Below are 15,791 nucleotides of genomic sequence, written 5' to 3' on the forward strand. Positions count from 1 at the left end.
TAAGTTAAAGGGAGAGAAAAAGGCAGGGCATAAAAATAAAACAGTTCCCAACACTTTTAGAAGTTCAAAGCAAGGGAGTAAAGGCAGTGTACATTGTAGAGCCAAAGTTCATAGGCCAGGCCCACTTTAAATGGAGCAAAGCGAAATGTGTCCAAGATCACACAGTTTAAATGCACTAAAAGTCTTTGCAGAATGTTCAAAAGAGGATGGGGTGATTCAAGAAGTAAAGTTAGAAGGTCTGGCTCAGTTGGAAAGCCAAGGATTTTAGGGTCACCTTTAGCAATCAGTGGAAAGGGAGGCCAGGCAGAACACAGTACCTTAAAGAGAGAGGAAGCTCCAGCGGTGGCAGTTGTTCCTGGCAGTGGTTGCAGTTCGTTGTTTCAACCAGGGGAAAAGAAGATCTCGTTGAGGAGGAAACTTGGGGTTGAGGCACTGAACAGGGATAAAACCAGCCACGGAGTTCGTCGGTTAAAAGTTGTGTTCCTTTTATTTGCGGTCAAAGTGGTGAAGCTTGGCTATCCGGCCGCCGGGGTGCCTGGCACGGGCGATTTGACCAAGAGACATCGTTGGAAGGCGAAAGAGGCGAACTGGTTGATCCCACCAGCTCAAAGGAAGAAGACTCGTCCAGCAGAAGATCTTCTCTTATCGTTGGGAAAGTGGTGAGTTCGTTGCAGCAGGGCTCCACCGGTGGTGTCGTCGTTGCAGATGGCTCAGCTTCTTCCCTCTTCAGATTCTTAGCTCCTGTGGCGACTTCTGAAGTTCCAGTCCCAAAAGCCCTGCTTTTATGCAGAAAAACCCCCATTCAACAGCCTAGCTGTCACTCACACATGCTAAGTGGGGAGCCGGGCGGCTCACCACTGGGCCAATCAGAATAGAGTGCGACTTGAGTTGCTAAGGCAACACAGTCCAGGGTGCCAATTCGCCCACCCACACATCCCGTGGAACCCAGACAGAGTGGCACCAGTTGGAGGGCTTCTGTGGAGAAGCCCGCCAAAAAGTGGAACAAAGGGCCAGACCTTAGTTGGAGTTACAGAGACAGACACAAACGCCATTTTAGAAAAGAGTTCTGGCGAAAAGACCCAACCGTTGATTTAATATTAAATAAATAAACCGGCGGTATTTTTAACATTGCACCAAAAAGTGGTGCGTTTAAAATCAATGGGAAAATCCCATAGGAAATATTCTGGTGGAATATTTTGCGTGGTAACCACTGCCACCAGCCAGAAACTCGACAAGGGGGAACTGGACAGTGCCCCCTTGAAAACAGACCCAGGGGAAATCGAATTAACCCCTTCCAGTACTTCCACAATATGATGGTTTGTACTGGTTCTGTTCACAATTCTGGACTGGTAAAGTCAATGGTGACTTTACATGCCCTGGGAGACAGTAGTCAGTCCCAGGGTATGGAGTCTATGTTTGGGGGTCACTATGACACCCCTGTGTTACTGCACTGAGGGTGCTGTGTAACACATACACAAAAACCAGATGATACCCTATGAAGTAAAAGACCCCATAGCCCATAAGCACATACAAAGTCAAACACATACCTCAAATCATGCCTAAGAGTGGGAGGAAAAGAGTCTCACTCTTAGCAGGAGAAAAAAACAAACCCCAGAAATCCAGCAAAGCTGCTGGGGGACTCACTAGGTTTGGTAAATTAGCCTTATAAGAGAATTCTCCCTAACACAGTGCCATACTCACATAGTGTGGCGGAGTGGGAACCTGTTACCGCCATTTGTTCCCGGATCTGCCATACTTGTAATAAGGCCCCAAATACAAACCCCAAAAAGATCCTGTCCAATTACCTCAGCCTCTCAAAAGCCAGGCATGACGGAGCTGATTCATGGCTTCGGGGTGAAGCATCCTGCTGCATAATTGGTTAATACATCTTAACTCCAAGGGTTTCTCAAAAGACGACCAGCAGCATGTCCAGCCTGAATTGGTACCAGCACCTATATATCCAGTCCCGACCGATCAAGATCAAGCTTGTCCTGCTTTGCTTCAACTTCCTCAGCACCAAAGGAACCAGCAGAAATGGCAGGAATCATACACCAGGTCAACCTCCTAGGGGATCACCAATGCATCATCCAGGGAGCTCCCAGTAGTAAACTCTCAGGAGCAGAACATCTTACACTTGCTGTTTGATGTGGTTGCAAAAATGTCTACCCAGCGAAACCCCACATAGATAAGAGCTGATCCACGATTTCCTCATTCAGCTTCCACTCGTGTGAAACCCCAGTGTGACAACTGAGCATGTCCGCCTGAATGTTCAGACTTCCAGCGAGGTCAGACGTTTTAAGATTCACCTTGTTCTTGAGCACCCAGAACCACAAAAGCATTGCCTCCCTGCAGTTTAAACGACCCCACACTGCCCATATGATTGAAGTAGTGCATGACAGTCGTGTTTTCAATGTGGACCTGTAAAGTCGCACCTGTCTAAAAGTAAATTTACTGTCTAACTGTAAAAAGAATCACAATGCTAGACGAGTTAGCCCAAGTTCCAGTAAGTTAATGTGGAAGGACCTTTTCGGATCATCCCACAGACCGCTCACTGAAAGATGCTGCAGATGGGTTGCCCATACCATCACAGATGTATTCAAGACCAGGGCAACAATCTGCTATAGTTGTCTGAATGGCCTACTAAGGAGGTTGGTTGTGGTTGCCCTCAAAATCAGGTCCTTGCATACCTGTGGGGAGATGCACATGTTATCATTCGCCACTAACTTCTCAGGGATTACTATTGCAACGGCATGCAGTCCTTGCTTCTGGTACTATGAAGATGCAGGATGAGAGGAGCGTAGCATTGTCAGAAAATCCCCAGTCAAGAGTCTACTTTTTAGTCGGAAGAGAGATACTATGGTCTGTATGCTTGTCACTCACTATCTGGGGTAGAAGAACCATACATCACTCTTAGTATCGAGGACCGTCCGTATAATTTATAAATTGCATGTTTTGGAGGGGGGTCAGAAGAACAAGTTACTTACCAACTGGTAACGTTCTTTCAACTGGATGTTCCTCCAACATTTACCACATCTTTGACATGTAATGTCCACAGCTGTGCATTTCGGAAACTTTTTCGGCAGAGGGCGTCCTGCGTCGATGACGTCGTGTCAATGTCCCTCGAAGGCCTCAGTCGAGGGCAACGTCACTGGATGTTATAAATAGGACGCACAGCGCCCGTAGCCTCAGTTTATGTTTTTTCCCTCAGAACGTGTGGCACCAATCCAATGCCTGCTTGACTGCACATAGCCTTGCGGAAATGTAAGCTGCAATCGCATAGGGAATTCTCCAGAGTGGCAGGTCGGGAGTGCGATGTGGAATAAGTTGGAGGAACATCCAGTCGAAAGCACGTTACCAGTTGGTAAGTAACTTGTTCTTCGAATGGATTGTGTCCTCCAACGTATTCCACATCTTTGACAGACTCCCAAAGCAGTACCAGAAAATGGAGGAGGAAAAAGAATTTAGAGTACCCTATCAGATGGCAAATAAAGAACATCCTTCTCAAAGGCCATATCTTGACCATGGATCGTATCCAGGGAATAATGTTTAACAAAAGTGTGGATAGAAGCCCATGTGGCTGCTTCACAAAAATTCTTAATAGGAACTCCCTGTTGGAGATCGCTGGAAGTAGCCACGCCCCTAGTGGAATGGCCATATCTTGACCATGGATCATATCCAGGGAGTAATGTTTAACAAAAGTTTAGATAGAAGCTCATGTGGCTGCTTCACAAATATTCTTAATAGGAACTACCTTTTGGAGGGCGGTGGAAGTAGCCACGCCCCTAGTGGAATGAGCTCGCAACCCATCAGGAGGGTCCTTACCCACCAATCTGTAACACTCAGTAATGGTGAGAATAATCCACCTGGACAAGGTCTGTTTGGTAACAGCCTGGCCCAATCGGTGTCCAGCATATCCCACAAAGAGTTGATCGTCCACTCTGACCCTGGATATCCTAGAAATATAAAAGCTCAGAGCTCTCCTAGGATCCAATCTATGGAGTTGCTCCTCTTCCTTACCAGGATGAGGAGGAGGATAGTAAGAAGGAAGAACCACTTTCTGACTCAAATGAAATTCAGACACTACCTTAGGTAGAAAGGAAGGCTGTACCCGTAGTACAACCCGGTCCTTGTGGAACACAGTAAAGGGCGGCTTAGATGAAAGTGCCTGCAATACACTCACTCTGCGAGCAGAAGTAACCGCAAACAAGAACACAGTCTTGAAGGACAACAATCAAAAAGGACAAGAGTGCAAAGATGCAAATTGAGCACCCATTAGAAATTTCAAAACCAAATTCAAATCCCAAACCGGCACCTGGAAAGGGGACACAGGGAATACATTAGTCAGTCTTTTAAGAAATTGAGAAAACAAAAGAATCTTAAAGTAAGAACATTCTTCAGACGAGCGCTTAAATATAGACAGCGCCGCCAGGTAACCTTTAATGGTACCTACACGAAGGCCCCTGTGGGTCAAAGAAAGTAAGAAAGACAAAACCTGGGGAATGGAACACTGAAAAGGATCAACATTTTGTCCTCTGAACCAGTCACAAAACCTACGCCAACGGCAACGGTACATGGATTTTGTTGCTGGCCTCCTGGCCGAAAGCAACACTTCCGTCACATCATCCGGGAGGTGCCAATCCTTATATCTCAACCTTTCAGATACCAAGCGTGAAGATTGAGAGTTCTGACCTCTGGATGGAGAACCTGATCCCCTCTTGCGAGAGCAGATCCTCTCGGTAGGGAAGACGGTGTGGAGGGCAGACGGACATATCTAGAAGATCCGGGTACCACGCTCTCATGGCCCAATCTGAAGCAATGAGGATCATGTGGGACCCGAACCTTCGTAACACTTGAGGAATGACGGGGGCTGGAGGAAACGTGTACAGCAGTGGGAATGACCAATCCACTACGAACGCATCTCCTAAGGCTCTTCCCGGAGGAAATTCCCTTGAGCAGAATCTCTCGCACTTCCAGTTGGCACTGGTGGCGAAGAGATCCACCTGCGGGTTTCCCCAAAGGGCGAAGATCTCCTGAAGGAGTTCCTGAGCCAACTCCCACTCATGAGAGACCGTGCTCTGCCTGCTCAGAGCGTCCGCTGCCGCATTTTCGTCTCCGGCCAGATGAACTGCCGAGATCGAAATCCCCTGCTGGATGGCCGAGAACCAGAGCTGAATTGTCTCTCTGCACAACGGGAGTGACCCTAACCCCCCTTTTTTGTTGGGTTAATGCATGGCCACTGTGTTGTCCGTCATGAACAGGACACTCTTCCCCCGCACAGACGGCAGAAAAGCCTTCGGGGCTAGCCTGATGGCCCTCAGCTCTAACAGGTTGATGTGGAGTCTTGACTCCGATGGAGACCAACGACCCCTTGCAGTCAAGGCGTTGGCATGAGAGCCCAATCCTGTGAGGGAAGCATCCGTCACTACAGTCACCTCCGGCCATGGTTGCCAAAACAGCTCCCACTTCATCAAGATCCCTTCGTCGGCCCACCACAGAAGATCCTGGGAGACCGAGAGTGGAATCTGAATGTGATACGACATTTTGCCTGAGAACTGCGACCACTACATCTTGAGGACCCATTGCAGGGATCTCACCCTCAGCCTGGCCTCTGGCAAATGCAGGATGCCATGAGGCCGAGCAACGTTAAGAATTCAAAAGCCAGGAGACTCAGAGCACGTTGAAACTTGTCCATTGTTATGCTTGAGCTAAAACATGACGCTGATGCGCAGTGCATTCTGCGGGCACTCAGAGCTATAATGGATATTTATTCCATGCCTCAGTGAAAACTGCACTTGTTTTGCTAAAAACATGCTTTCAATGTTATACGTTGCTGAGCCTGGTATGCAGGCCTCAGTCAAGGACACTGTGCTGGGAAAGCTGCTGGGATCCACAGGTGCCGGCTGGCACCAGATATAAAAAAGGGTTTTGTTATGTCTTGCTCAGGATGAGTTATGGAGTTGTTTTCTGTGGTGCTTTAGAAGAGGGAAGCTTTGCTCCTTGGGGTGACTGTCGGTTGACCCGGCCGGCAACCAACGGTCTCTCAGCAATGCGCAAGCGCTAATGCCAGAAGGTTCGAGAAATTGCCACCCCTTTTTGAGAAGGGCATATATGCAGAGCTCTGGAAAGGTCAGGTGGAAAAAACAAAGACCACAGTCGGAGGGGGACGCCTTGTTCCGACCTTCCTGTGGGCTGTTGTGCTCTCTGCCTGGCTGTTACCGGGGTCTTCCAGCTGCTTCTGGCGAGATGAGGGATTCAGTTACGCCAATGGTGATGTACTTTCTTTCTTTTCTGTGATTTATTTCTGTTCAATCACTTGTAGCTTCTTAGCTATGAATAAATAGCCGTATAAGTGCTCATTATCTTGCTAACTGCGTGTCTGGTTGTGAGTTATTGCTCCGTCTACCTGTGTTCAAAGTATTTGCTCTGCTCTGCAAATGTACTGGTGATAAATAACTGTCCATGCACTCTTGGCAAGCAATACATCCACCAACTGCACAATGTGATGAGCTCTCACCTTGGGAGGCGAGCACTTCCCATAGGACGTGTCCAACACAGCCCCAATGTACTGGAGCTGTTGGGAGGTTGCCAGATGTGACTTCCTGAAATTGAGGGAGAAGCCCAGCCTGTGGAGGGAGCGGCAGGTGAGACCGAGGTGAGCCAATATTTGATCGGGAGAGCGCACACGGATCAGCCAGTCGTCCAGGTAGGGGTAGACGTGAATCCCCCCTCTCCTGAGATATGATGCCACTGCCACCATTAGCTTGGTGAAGACCCTCGGGCAGAGGTCAATCCGAATGGCAAGACCAGAAACTGAAAGTGTGAGTCACCAGCCGCAAACATCTGGTACTTTCTGTGCTCGGGATGAATCGGCACATGAAAGTAAGCATCCTGTAGGTCCAGAGACACCAGTCAATCCTGAAGTTGAAGGGCCTGGAGGACTTGAGAAAGAGTAACCATCTTGAACTTGTCCTTCCGGAGAAGTTTGTTCAACCAACGCAAGTCCAGGATGGGTCTCAATCCCCCGTCTTTCTTTGGGATCAAAAAATAAGGGGAATACCAACCCTTGTTCCTCTCTGCTACAGGCACCAGTTCTATAGATTTCCTGCACAAGGAGCGGAACTGGAAGCTTCAAAGAGAGTTTCCCGGGTGGATTGTCGTGAGGCCGCTTTAGGAAGGGAAGGCAGTAGCCGTGGGGTATTGTATCCAGAACCCACGCATTCCGAAGTAATGGCTCGCCACTCTTCGAGATGCTGAGACATCTGCCCCCAACCGGCGGATCATAGGACCTGGCCTCATTACTGTTTTGAAGCGGCTGTGGCAGCTGCCTGAGCAGCTTTGGCACCTCTATTTCCCCGACCACCACAGGTACTTTTTCGCTGACCCCTTTGACTGGCGGCCCCTCTCGTTCTACCAAACGGAAAGAACCTCCCCTCCACTGCTGTCCCCTAGGACGAAAAGGTAGAGGTTGACGCACAGCTGCGCTTAAATATTTTGCTGCAGCTTTCGAGGTATGCAACCTCTCAAGGCTCTCGTCAGCCTTGTTGCCAAACAAATGTGAGCCATCAAAGGGCATGTTCAAAAGACGGGTTTTTACATCTGGGGCAAAACCCGACTTCCGCAACCACGCAAACCTGCGTATGACGGTGCTCGCAGCCATGGACCGGCTAACACTGTCGGCCGTATCCAAACCCGACTGAAGGGATTCGCACATGGCATCCTTGCCATCTTGCACGAGAGTAAGGAACCCATCCCTTTCTTTCCCCTCTGGAATATGCTCAGCCGCTAAAGAAACACAGTTCCACAGAGTGCGTGAAAACCTTGCTAAGGCACAAGTGGAGTTGGCTGACTCCCCGCAGAAAATACCTTGCGAGCCCAACCGTTGAAGCGTTTGTCGTCCGTATCAGGAGGGATGTTAGGGTACGCCGCCCGCCTCGACGTGGACGTTGCCGCCTGAACCACCAAACTCTCGGGAGCGGGGTGTGTGGATAAGTAGCTGGGGTCGCTAACGGAAGGGCGGTACTTCTTTGTCAATGATAAGTTAACAGCCGGAAGAGATTCCGCTGACTGCCAAGCAGCCGCCACCCTTTTCTGTAAAGTGAGATGAAAAGGTAACACCGGGTCAGAGGACGCACCTTGGTCTAAGATGTCTGTAAGATCATCTTGAACAAAATCTTCAGGAGGAGTGGACCAGCAAAGATACTCCGTGACCCTAGCCATGAGCCGCCTGTATGACGACTCAGCATGCGCCTCAAGCTCAGGCCTGCCAATTCCACTTCTGGAGAAGTGTCCAACCCACTGGCATCATGGAGGGTTTGCCTTAACTCCTCCAATTGACTGTCTCCAGAAAAGACATGAGTCACATCATGCTCAACAGGGTCCTCAAAATCAGACCTTTCTTCCTCCTCTTAGATGTCATCCAGAGGGAGGTGAAAACCTGGCCTGGAGACAGAAGAGGGCCTGGAGTCCACCACTGGCCTCACAGACTTAGCAGTAGCTTTCCTTGGAAGATTCACCAGATCAGGGAACTCCAACAGTAAATTATGGGCAAGAATCCCCGAAGGCGTCGAGGGCGCCGAAGGCTTTGATGTCGACAACAGTGCCGATGGCTGATAAGAAGGCAAAGCCTCGACGTCCAAGTCAGATGGACATGGCGCTAACCCGAGTTGACGCAGGCTTTGAGCCCTTAGCAAGTTGCAACGGTCTCGCTCGGGACGAGGACCGAGACCTGGAAGCACGTCTCTTGCGACTATCCGATGCCTTGTCCGAACGGGCCCTGCTCCTTAAAGGCAGCACATTCCTCCGGAGTCGAGGACTTCGTCAGACATTGCCACTTTCCTCGTGGCTCCATCCTCCGAGGCGTGACGGCGCTTCCTAGAATGCGGTGACGAGGAAGAAGAATGGCGGGAACCACTCTGGGACCGAGAACCCCGGGCCTCCTCCCGACGCGGAGAGTCACCCCTCAAGTCATCAGTGGACATCCTTTTGGATTTCGAGGGAGATTTTCTGGACTTACTGGGCTTAGAACCCCTACCTACCTGAAGCTTCCCCTTACGCTCCTGCAAGGCCTCGGCAGTCGGCGACTGGCATTTCGAACAGTCCTCTGTGTCGTGACTCTCGCTCAAGCACCACAAACAAATGCGATGCGGGTCGGTCATCGACATTTTAGACTTGCAGTCCCGGCAAGTCTTGAAGCCAGACCGCGGACTCGGAGGGGTAGAAGAAGAAGATATCTCTATGATGAAACACACAAGGCGTGCCGAGTTCCCGAAGCAAACACGTTTGCAGAAAAAACGGAACTGAGGCTATGGGTGCCGTGCATCCTAATTATAACATCCGGTGATGTCGCCCTCGACGGTGGCCTTCGAGGTACATCGATCCGACATCATCAACGCAGAACGCCCGCTGCCGAAAAAGATTCCAAAGTGCACAGTTGGAGACATTAGATGTTAAAGATGTGGAATATGTTGGAGGACACAATCTATTCGAAAGGAATTCTTTAGGTTGATGGAAACACCTAACTTGGGAGGAGCATCCACACTGTTCTCATGTCTCGTATGGTCCGCCCTTCCTATCTGGCCCGCTGGAGTCGGTCATTGACGTACTGCAATGCATACTGCTGCAATACAAACATAACTCCCCAAAATACTGTGGAATATTGTCCTGTCTCTAAGTTGTTTCTCGAAGTTCCCTTGCCATCTTCCACTAGCTGTTTGAAAGAATTCTATACATCTGAAGGGTGATGCATTCCTGCTATCACAGCTGCTTTGCAAAAAGCATGGGAGTACTTTGGCAGAGTGCAAGAAAAATTAAGAGACCTAACGGCCAGGTTCCAATAAGCAAACATCCAGTGACCCAATGCGTCAAATTTCTTAGATATCTTTCCTGAAGGGGCTGAAAGAAAGACTGTTGCTCTTGAACAAGCAGAAGCAGCATGCATTACTGATCTATGAGGAGAAGGGTGTGGTGTTACGAAGAACGCATGTCCTGCACCAGCTCTGTCCTTTTGTGTTAGATCTTTGTCTACTACTGGAATTTAAGCAGGCCTGGTACAATCCGGGAACAACATGACCAACTAAAGTGAAATATTAGAAACTTGGGTTTCTTTAGGTTCAGTATAACAGTAATAGCGTGTATGTAAACTTCCCCTGACAAGAGCCTCTAATTCTAGAGTGTCAACAGCACAACCACTATGGCCCTAATTAAACTGAAGTTTGAACCTAATGCTAACACAAATCTCTTACAATGTTGGAATTTGGGCCTGAGTGCAAGACACTAGTTTCTGCTGGGCCTTTCTTCAGCTGGAGAAGAGAATCCTCAGTTTGATCATCAAGGAATTCCTCTGGCAATGGATCTCTGGGCACACCCATTAGTGGTTACAAGACCGGAGTGATATCACCTTCCTGCTCCTCATGAACTTCCTCTTCAAAAATGTCCCTGAAATAATTAAATTGAGTGGCCCTAGCCTGGGCCTGATAAAATGATTCTGCTGACTTATCTGGCTCCGACTGGGATGGTGGCCTCTGCCCCAGGGTCAAAGATGTGTAGCTCATCAGAGCCAAGGTCATGTACTTCAAATGGAGCAGGTCTAAACATAACAGTGCCAAAGACTCCAGCTCTTTCACCTTCACACTTGGCTCTGAGCTCTGAGGCATGCAGGAACCATGTACCAATTTCCCATAGCTGTCCTTTAAAGGAGCAGAAGGGATGGTTCATTTTGAGGCACCTGCAAAAATACTTTTTGCATAGCATGCCTAAAAGAGTCCCAGTGGCTAAGGAAGGTCCCTTATCTACTTTTTGTGATTTCTCAGAGACACCAGACTCTGAGTGGTGCCTTAAGCTACACATTTGAGTGGAGAGGGAAGGTTGTATGCGAAATGAAGACTCACTTCTTGGGTAGTGGGTACTTTTTCTTCCTTTCTTTTTTTTCTCCTTCTCTGAAGAGTGTGACTGGTGCTCAAAAGAGTGAGCCTCAGGATCAGAGTTAGTGGTGTTTTGAGGGACCTAGAGAAGATATCTTAGCCGAGACCCTAAAAAGTCTTGCCACACTCTCAATAAACTGAGGCATCATTGTCTGACATAAGCCACACTCCTCAGTAGCCTTGTCTTTTTGAAGACAAAAAAAGACACACAGAGTCCTGGATTGGGCAATGACATGTAGCAGAGACTATAGACCATTGAAAAAAAGTCAAATAAGTAGAGTACAAAAAATAGTTCCAGAGCTTTGCAGCGGAAAAAAGGAACCAAGGTAAAATTCCACTGGTGGCCCAAAGTATACATGGAGATGACATCACTTCTGGCATGAAACAGTTCAGAGGAGATGTGGCAAGTTGACTTCACAGCTGCAGGCTGCCATTTGGGGGCTATTAAAAATATTCCTGAGCTGACTGTGAGGAGGATATTTCAAAAGACGAGGGATCTGTGGGAGGAATGCATCCATTAGAAATAAAAACACTCATAATGAATATACATTAAGATTCAGGCATCCAAAACAAACAAAAAATAACAAAAATATAAGTTCTAGTAAGCGCTAATTTAGATACTTGTGGGCAAAGACCATTCCAAATGAAGCACGTTACTCCACCAGTGACACACTACACTGGAGAGCCTTCTAGCTTCAATGGGAGGAGAGACCATTTTTTATAATGTTTGCACACTCCATGCCTCAGGTATGTTTTTTTTTTTTAATAATTCTGTTTATTACGTTTTAGTAACACAACAACAAAACAGGCATGAGTCAAAGGCATACAACAGATCATGATAGTAAGGCAGTTTTCAAAGAGGCAGAGGGAACCCGGTGGGGCCGAGGGCCATCAGACATTCGTTGGGTATGGCAGGTAATCAATGTTAACAATAGTACATTTCTATTCCTCTCGGTACATTTCAGTTAGCGTCCAGCCATTTACCCCATATTTTCTGGAATTTGCGGGGGCACCCCCGTGCGTTGTAAATCCGGCGCTCCAGGGCCGCACATCTGTCCAACTCATTGCACCATCGGTTCACAGATAGGGGGTCGGCGGAGCCCCAGCTAGCCGCGATCACTCTTTTGACTGTCCCAAGTGCCAGTGCCAGAAATATTCTATCATGTTTTGAGAGATCCACTTCACCTCGGATTCCCAACAGCATCATTTTGGGGTCCCTGGGGATTGGTGTCGCCAGGGTGGCAGAAATCGTGTTGGTACAGCTCTCCCAGAAGACCTGTAAGACTCGGCATTCCCATAACATATGGTAAAAGGTGGCCGGTTCTGTTTTGCACCTGAGGCATGTCCCATCTTCCAGTCCACCCCATCTGACCATGGCAGTGCGTGAATAGTATGTGCGGTGGAGGATCTTCAGTTGTATAAGCCTGAGTTTAGAATCAATAACTATTTCTCTAGGGGACATTAATGCCTCTACCCAGTCCTCTGGTTCCATGTGACCTATATCCCTTTCCCATTTTTCTTTGAGCCCATCTAGCTGCGTCGCCCCGAAGGAGTTAAGGGCTTGATAGATCGTGGAGGTGACCTTAGAGGTAATGCGTTGCGGAAGGATGTTGGTCTCAATGGGAGTACAGGGGGGTATGGTCGTCGTGTCAGGGAATTGGGTGCGGATGGCGTGGGTCATTTGCGCATGTCGAAACCGGTCCATAGGTGCGAGGTCGAAACGCTCTTGCATGGCCTCAAAGTCAAGGAGATGGCCTTCTTGTATCACATGTGCTAGTGTGTGTATCCCTTTCGCGCACCAGTGACCCAAGGGGCCCATCTTCACTATTTCTGGGAGGAGTGCGTTGTGCCATAGGGGTTGAGATAGCGTTGGTTTACCTTTCCAGCCTATCAGTTTGTGCGCATCCCGCCAGGCCCAGCAAATGTGACGTGTCATTTTGGGTAAGGACGGGGGTTGGTCGTGGGTGGCGTACAGGGTCTGTAGTGGGGTTAGTGGGGTCATGCTCTCCATTTCAAGGCGGTATGTTGATGTCTCTAATTCCTTATTGGTCGCCAATAATTCAATTAAAATATATATAAACTATTTCTATGTTTCTGTTTTTTTTTTTATTTTGTGTGCGTTTATTTTCTTCTTCATATACAATAAGTAATCAAAAACAAAAAGGGGCACAATATTTACCCAATCTTGCCCTTGAGCTCTGGACTCTTTATCATCAATTCGAAACAAAAGGACCCCACCGAGTTTCAGATCTGCATGAAAACAAAAATGTATTTTAAGTTAGGCATCCTATTTTTATCTTTTATAGGAAGGATGTATTAGAACTTTTATAATAAGATGTACTTACAATGCATTAACAAGCTATTTGTAACAAAAGTGTTAAAACGGTTAAATAACTAGTAACATTAATTATTGTGTAATATACATATCACTACTGGCTGTGGGTGGTTCCTAGGACTAATGAACGATTCACCAGTTAAAGACAGAATCCCAGATGGTTTGATACCCCGATGATCCCCTTTTAAATCTTGTATTCTTTTCCATATTCAAAATGTATAATTGACACTAATGGTGTTATATACAGAGCTGTACATAATACACACGTAATACACAGAGAAAGGGGATCAGTGAAGGTCTCAACACTTGTAGGAAACACAACCAACTGGGAAAGACTCTTAGACTCTTCATCACTGGTGACTCATTCATTAAGTGTAGAATGACCACCACTATACCAGTGATGCGTGCATAACAAAATAATTCGTAATTAAGTTATTCATTATGATTACACTTAATAATACATAATAATAGTTAATTTGTTATGCAATGCGACTTTACCCTATTATAAAGGGATACCAATGTGTGTTTAACGTGTATACATACACATAGCATAACACATTATTAAAGAAAACATTATTTATCTGGTCTTAAAATACTAGCAAGCATATTCTCCCTGTCAGATACACGTTATGGTTTCTGCACTAACATATCAAAATATATGTTATTTCACTGAAGAGTGAGTAAAAGAATCCACTAAGTTTTGCCTTGACATTTCTTAATACGCAGACAAGAATGTGACTTGTATAGCATTCACAATTTCCCATTGACTTTTTTTGTCTGTGTTTTAAAATGATATTTAAGACTGCTCTTAGTCATCTAGCTCATTAAGTTTTAACTATTGGAGGATAAAATGTGTACAACCTTGAAAGCATATGTATGGTACAATCATGGTATAAAGTTCAATTGTAACAATAAAGGTTATCAAGATAGAGGAGCTTTGAATTTCTGGGAATGTGTAGGTATTGCTTTGAATGAAAATTCTTCAGGATACATCATAACTGTTGGTACATTTAATGACTTCTATTGTCAACAATGAAAAGATACTATTTCTTTATTGCTTTACAGACTCTGTAGAGAACATATATTGATGTAAACCGGTTCCATCAATAGTATACTTTGACAATAGGTGTTGTTTATCTATTTTCCACCCTAATGATGTTTCTCTAGATTTATTCACGTAATTGATATATCATTTCAGGACCTATGGTATAAGCTCACAGTCACGGCTACTGAACAAATCCTGCTTGTCAGTGTTTTAAGATATTTCCCATGAGGCCAGGGAGGCGAGGCTACTACCCGATAGTCGTCCTGGGGTGGTACTCAGTGGGAGGATCTCATGGGAAGAGACCTCCCCTCTAGAGACAAAAGAGAACATCTTGAGAGAGAGTGCGGTATACCCACCCTCCACTGATGCCCTATGTACCCCTTCAGTCCTTAGACCCCACTTCCATCACAAACTCTTATACTGAGAGTAGGCCCATGTACTTCTGTCACATATCTGAGACTGACATAACCAAATGTATTGGGACGAAGAAGATCTTTGAGAACCTTGAGGGTTTGCCTGACCCAAGTACTAGAATGAGGTGGCCCATAGGAGGACTAAGGACTTAAATGGCAACCACAACTACAGGTGTTAACGTTATGCCAGGGTGGAGCCTGTGCCATAAAAGGGAAACATAAGAAGGACTACAGAAGGACTACTTGTCTTCAGCCTGAGACGAACCCGGGAGTTTCAAATAGCGTCCAAAGAAGAACCAGGTGGCGCAGCAGGCGATCAGCTGTTGAAGTCCAGAGAAGGTCGAGCTAGAAGCAACTTCCCCACCAGTCCTGACAAACAATGCAGTGGTGCGACCGCGGAAAGGTGCACCAGAAGGTCTGGTGACAGCGTCGAGACAGCAAATCAGAGAAGCTGAGTGCAGACCCAAACTGCTGACGGACCGAGGGAGAAGGAACACCAGTGCTGCTATCGAGATGCCCAATCCCAAGAAGAACCGGAGTGCTTCCCGATCTCAGTCACAGGTAAAGGTAGCTTCGGGAGGCCCATTAGGGAAGCGAGGCAGGCGGAGAGAGGGTCTTGCACAGACCACCAGACAGGGGTCTGGGATCCAAACCAAGAAGCAAGGCATCTTCCTTGTGGCAGTACTTGGTAAGTGGGCCAAACCGAAGAGAGAAACCAGGGTCTGGGGCCCAAATCAAGAAACAAGGTATATTCTTCATGGTCATACTTGGCCGGAGAGTGAACCAAGTGGGCCAAACTGAAGAGAGCGAGAAACCATGAGAGAAACCAGGGTCTGGGACCTGAAATCAGAAAAAATGAGTCATCTTCCTCGTCGCAGTACTTGGTGGAGAGAGGCACCAAATGAGTCCTATCAAAGAAGAGGAGAAGCCGGGTCATGGACCCTTCTAACACTTATACATAGACCACGGGAAAGAAGTAATTCCCTTTGGTGGCGGTGAACTGTGAAACCAAAGTGAAAGAGAGGCCAGGGGAAGTGAGACATTCCCCCTGATGATGAGGAATTGTGCAACCAAGTGAA

General features: G+C 47.2%; 1 protein-coding gene across 1 annotated transcript in view; it reads right to left on the reverse strand.

Annotated features, from left to right (window-relative positions):
* The window catches only part of CHD1L (chromodomain helicase DNA binding protein 1 like), a 1,245,724-nt gene that overhangs the window by 297,757 nt on the left and 932,176 nt on the right, over positions 1–15,791 (reverse strand). Inside the window, exon 20 of the mRNA XM_069636461.1 lies at positions 13,099–13,169. Within this exon, the coding sequence (XP_069492562.1) occupies positions 13,099–13,169 (71 nt within the window). The remainder of the gene's footprint in view (positions 1–13,098; positions 13,170–15,791) is intronic.

This window comes from Ambystoma mexicanum, chromosome 7p (genome assembly GCF_040938575.1).
Source record: "Ambystoma mexicanum isolate Mex_15411 chromosome 7p, UKY_AmexF1_1, whole genome shotgun sequence".
Taxonomy (NCBI): domain Eukaryota; kingdom Metazoa; phylum Chordata; class Amphibia; order Caudata; family Ambystomatidae; genus Ambystoma; species Ambystoma mexicanum.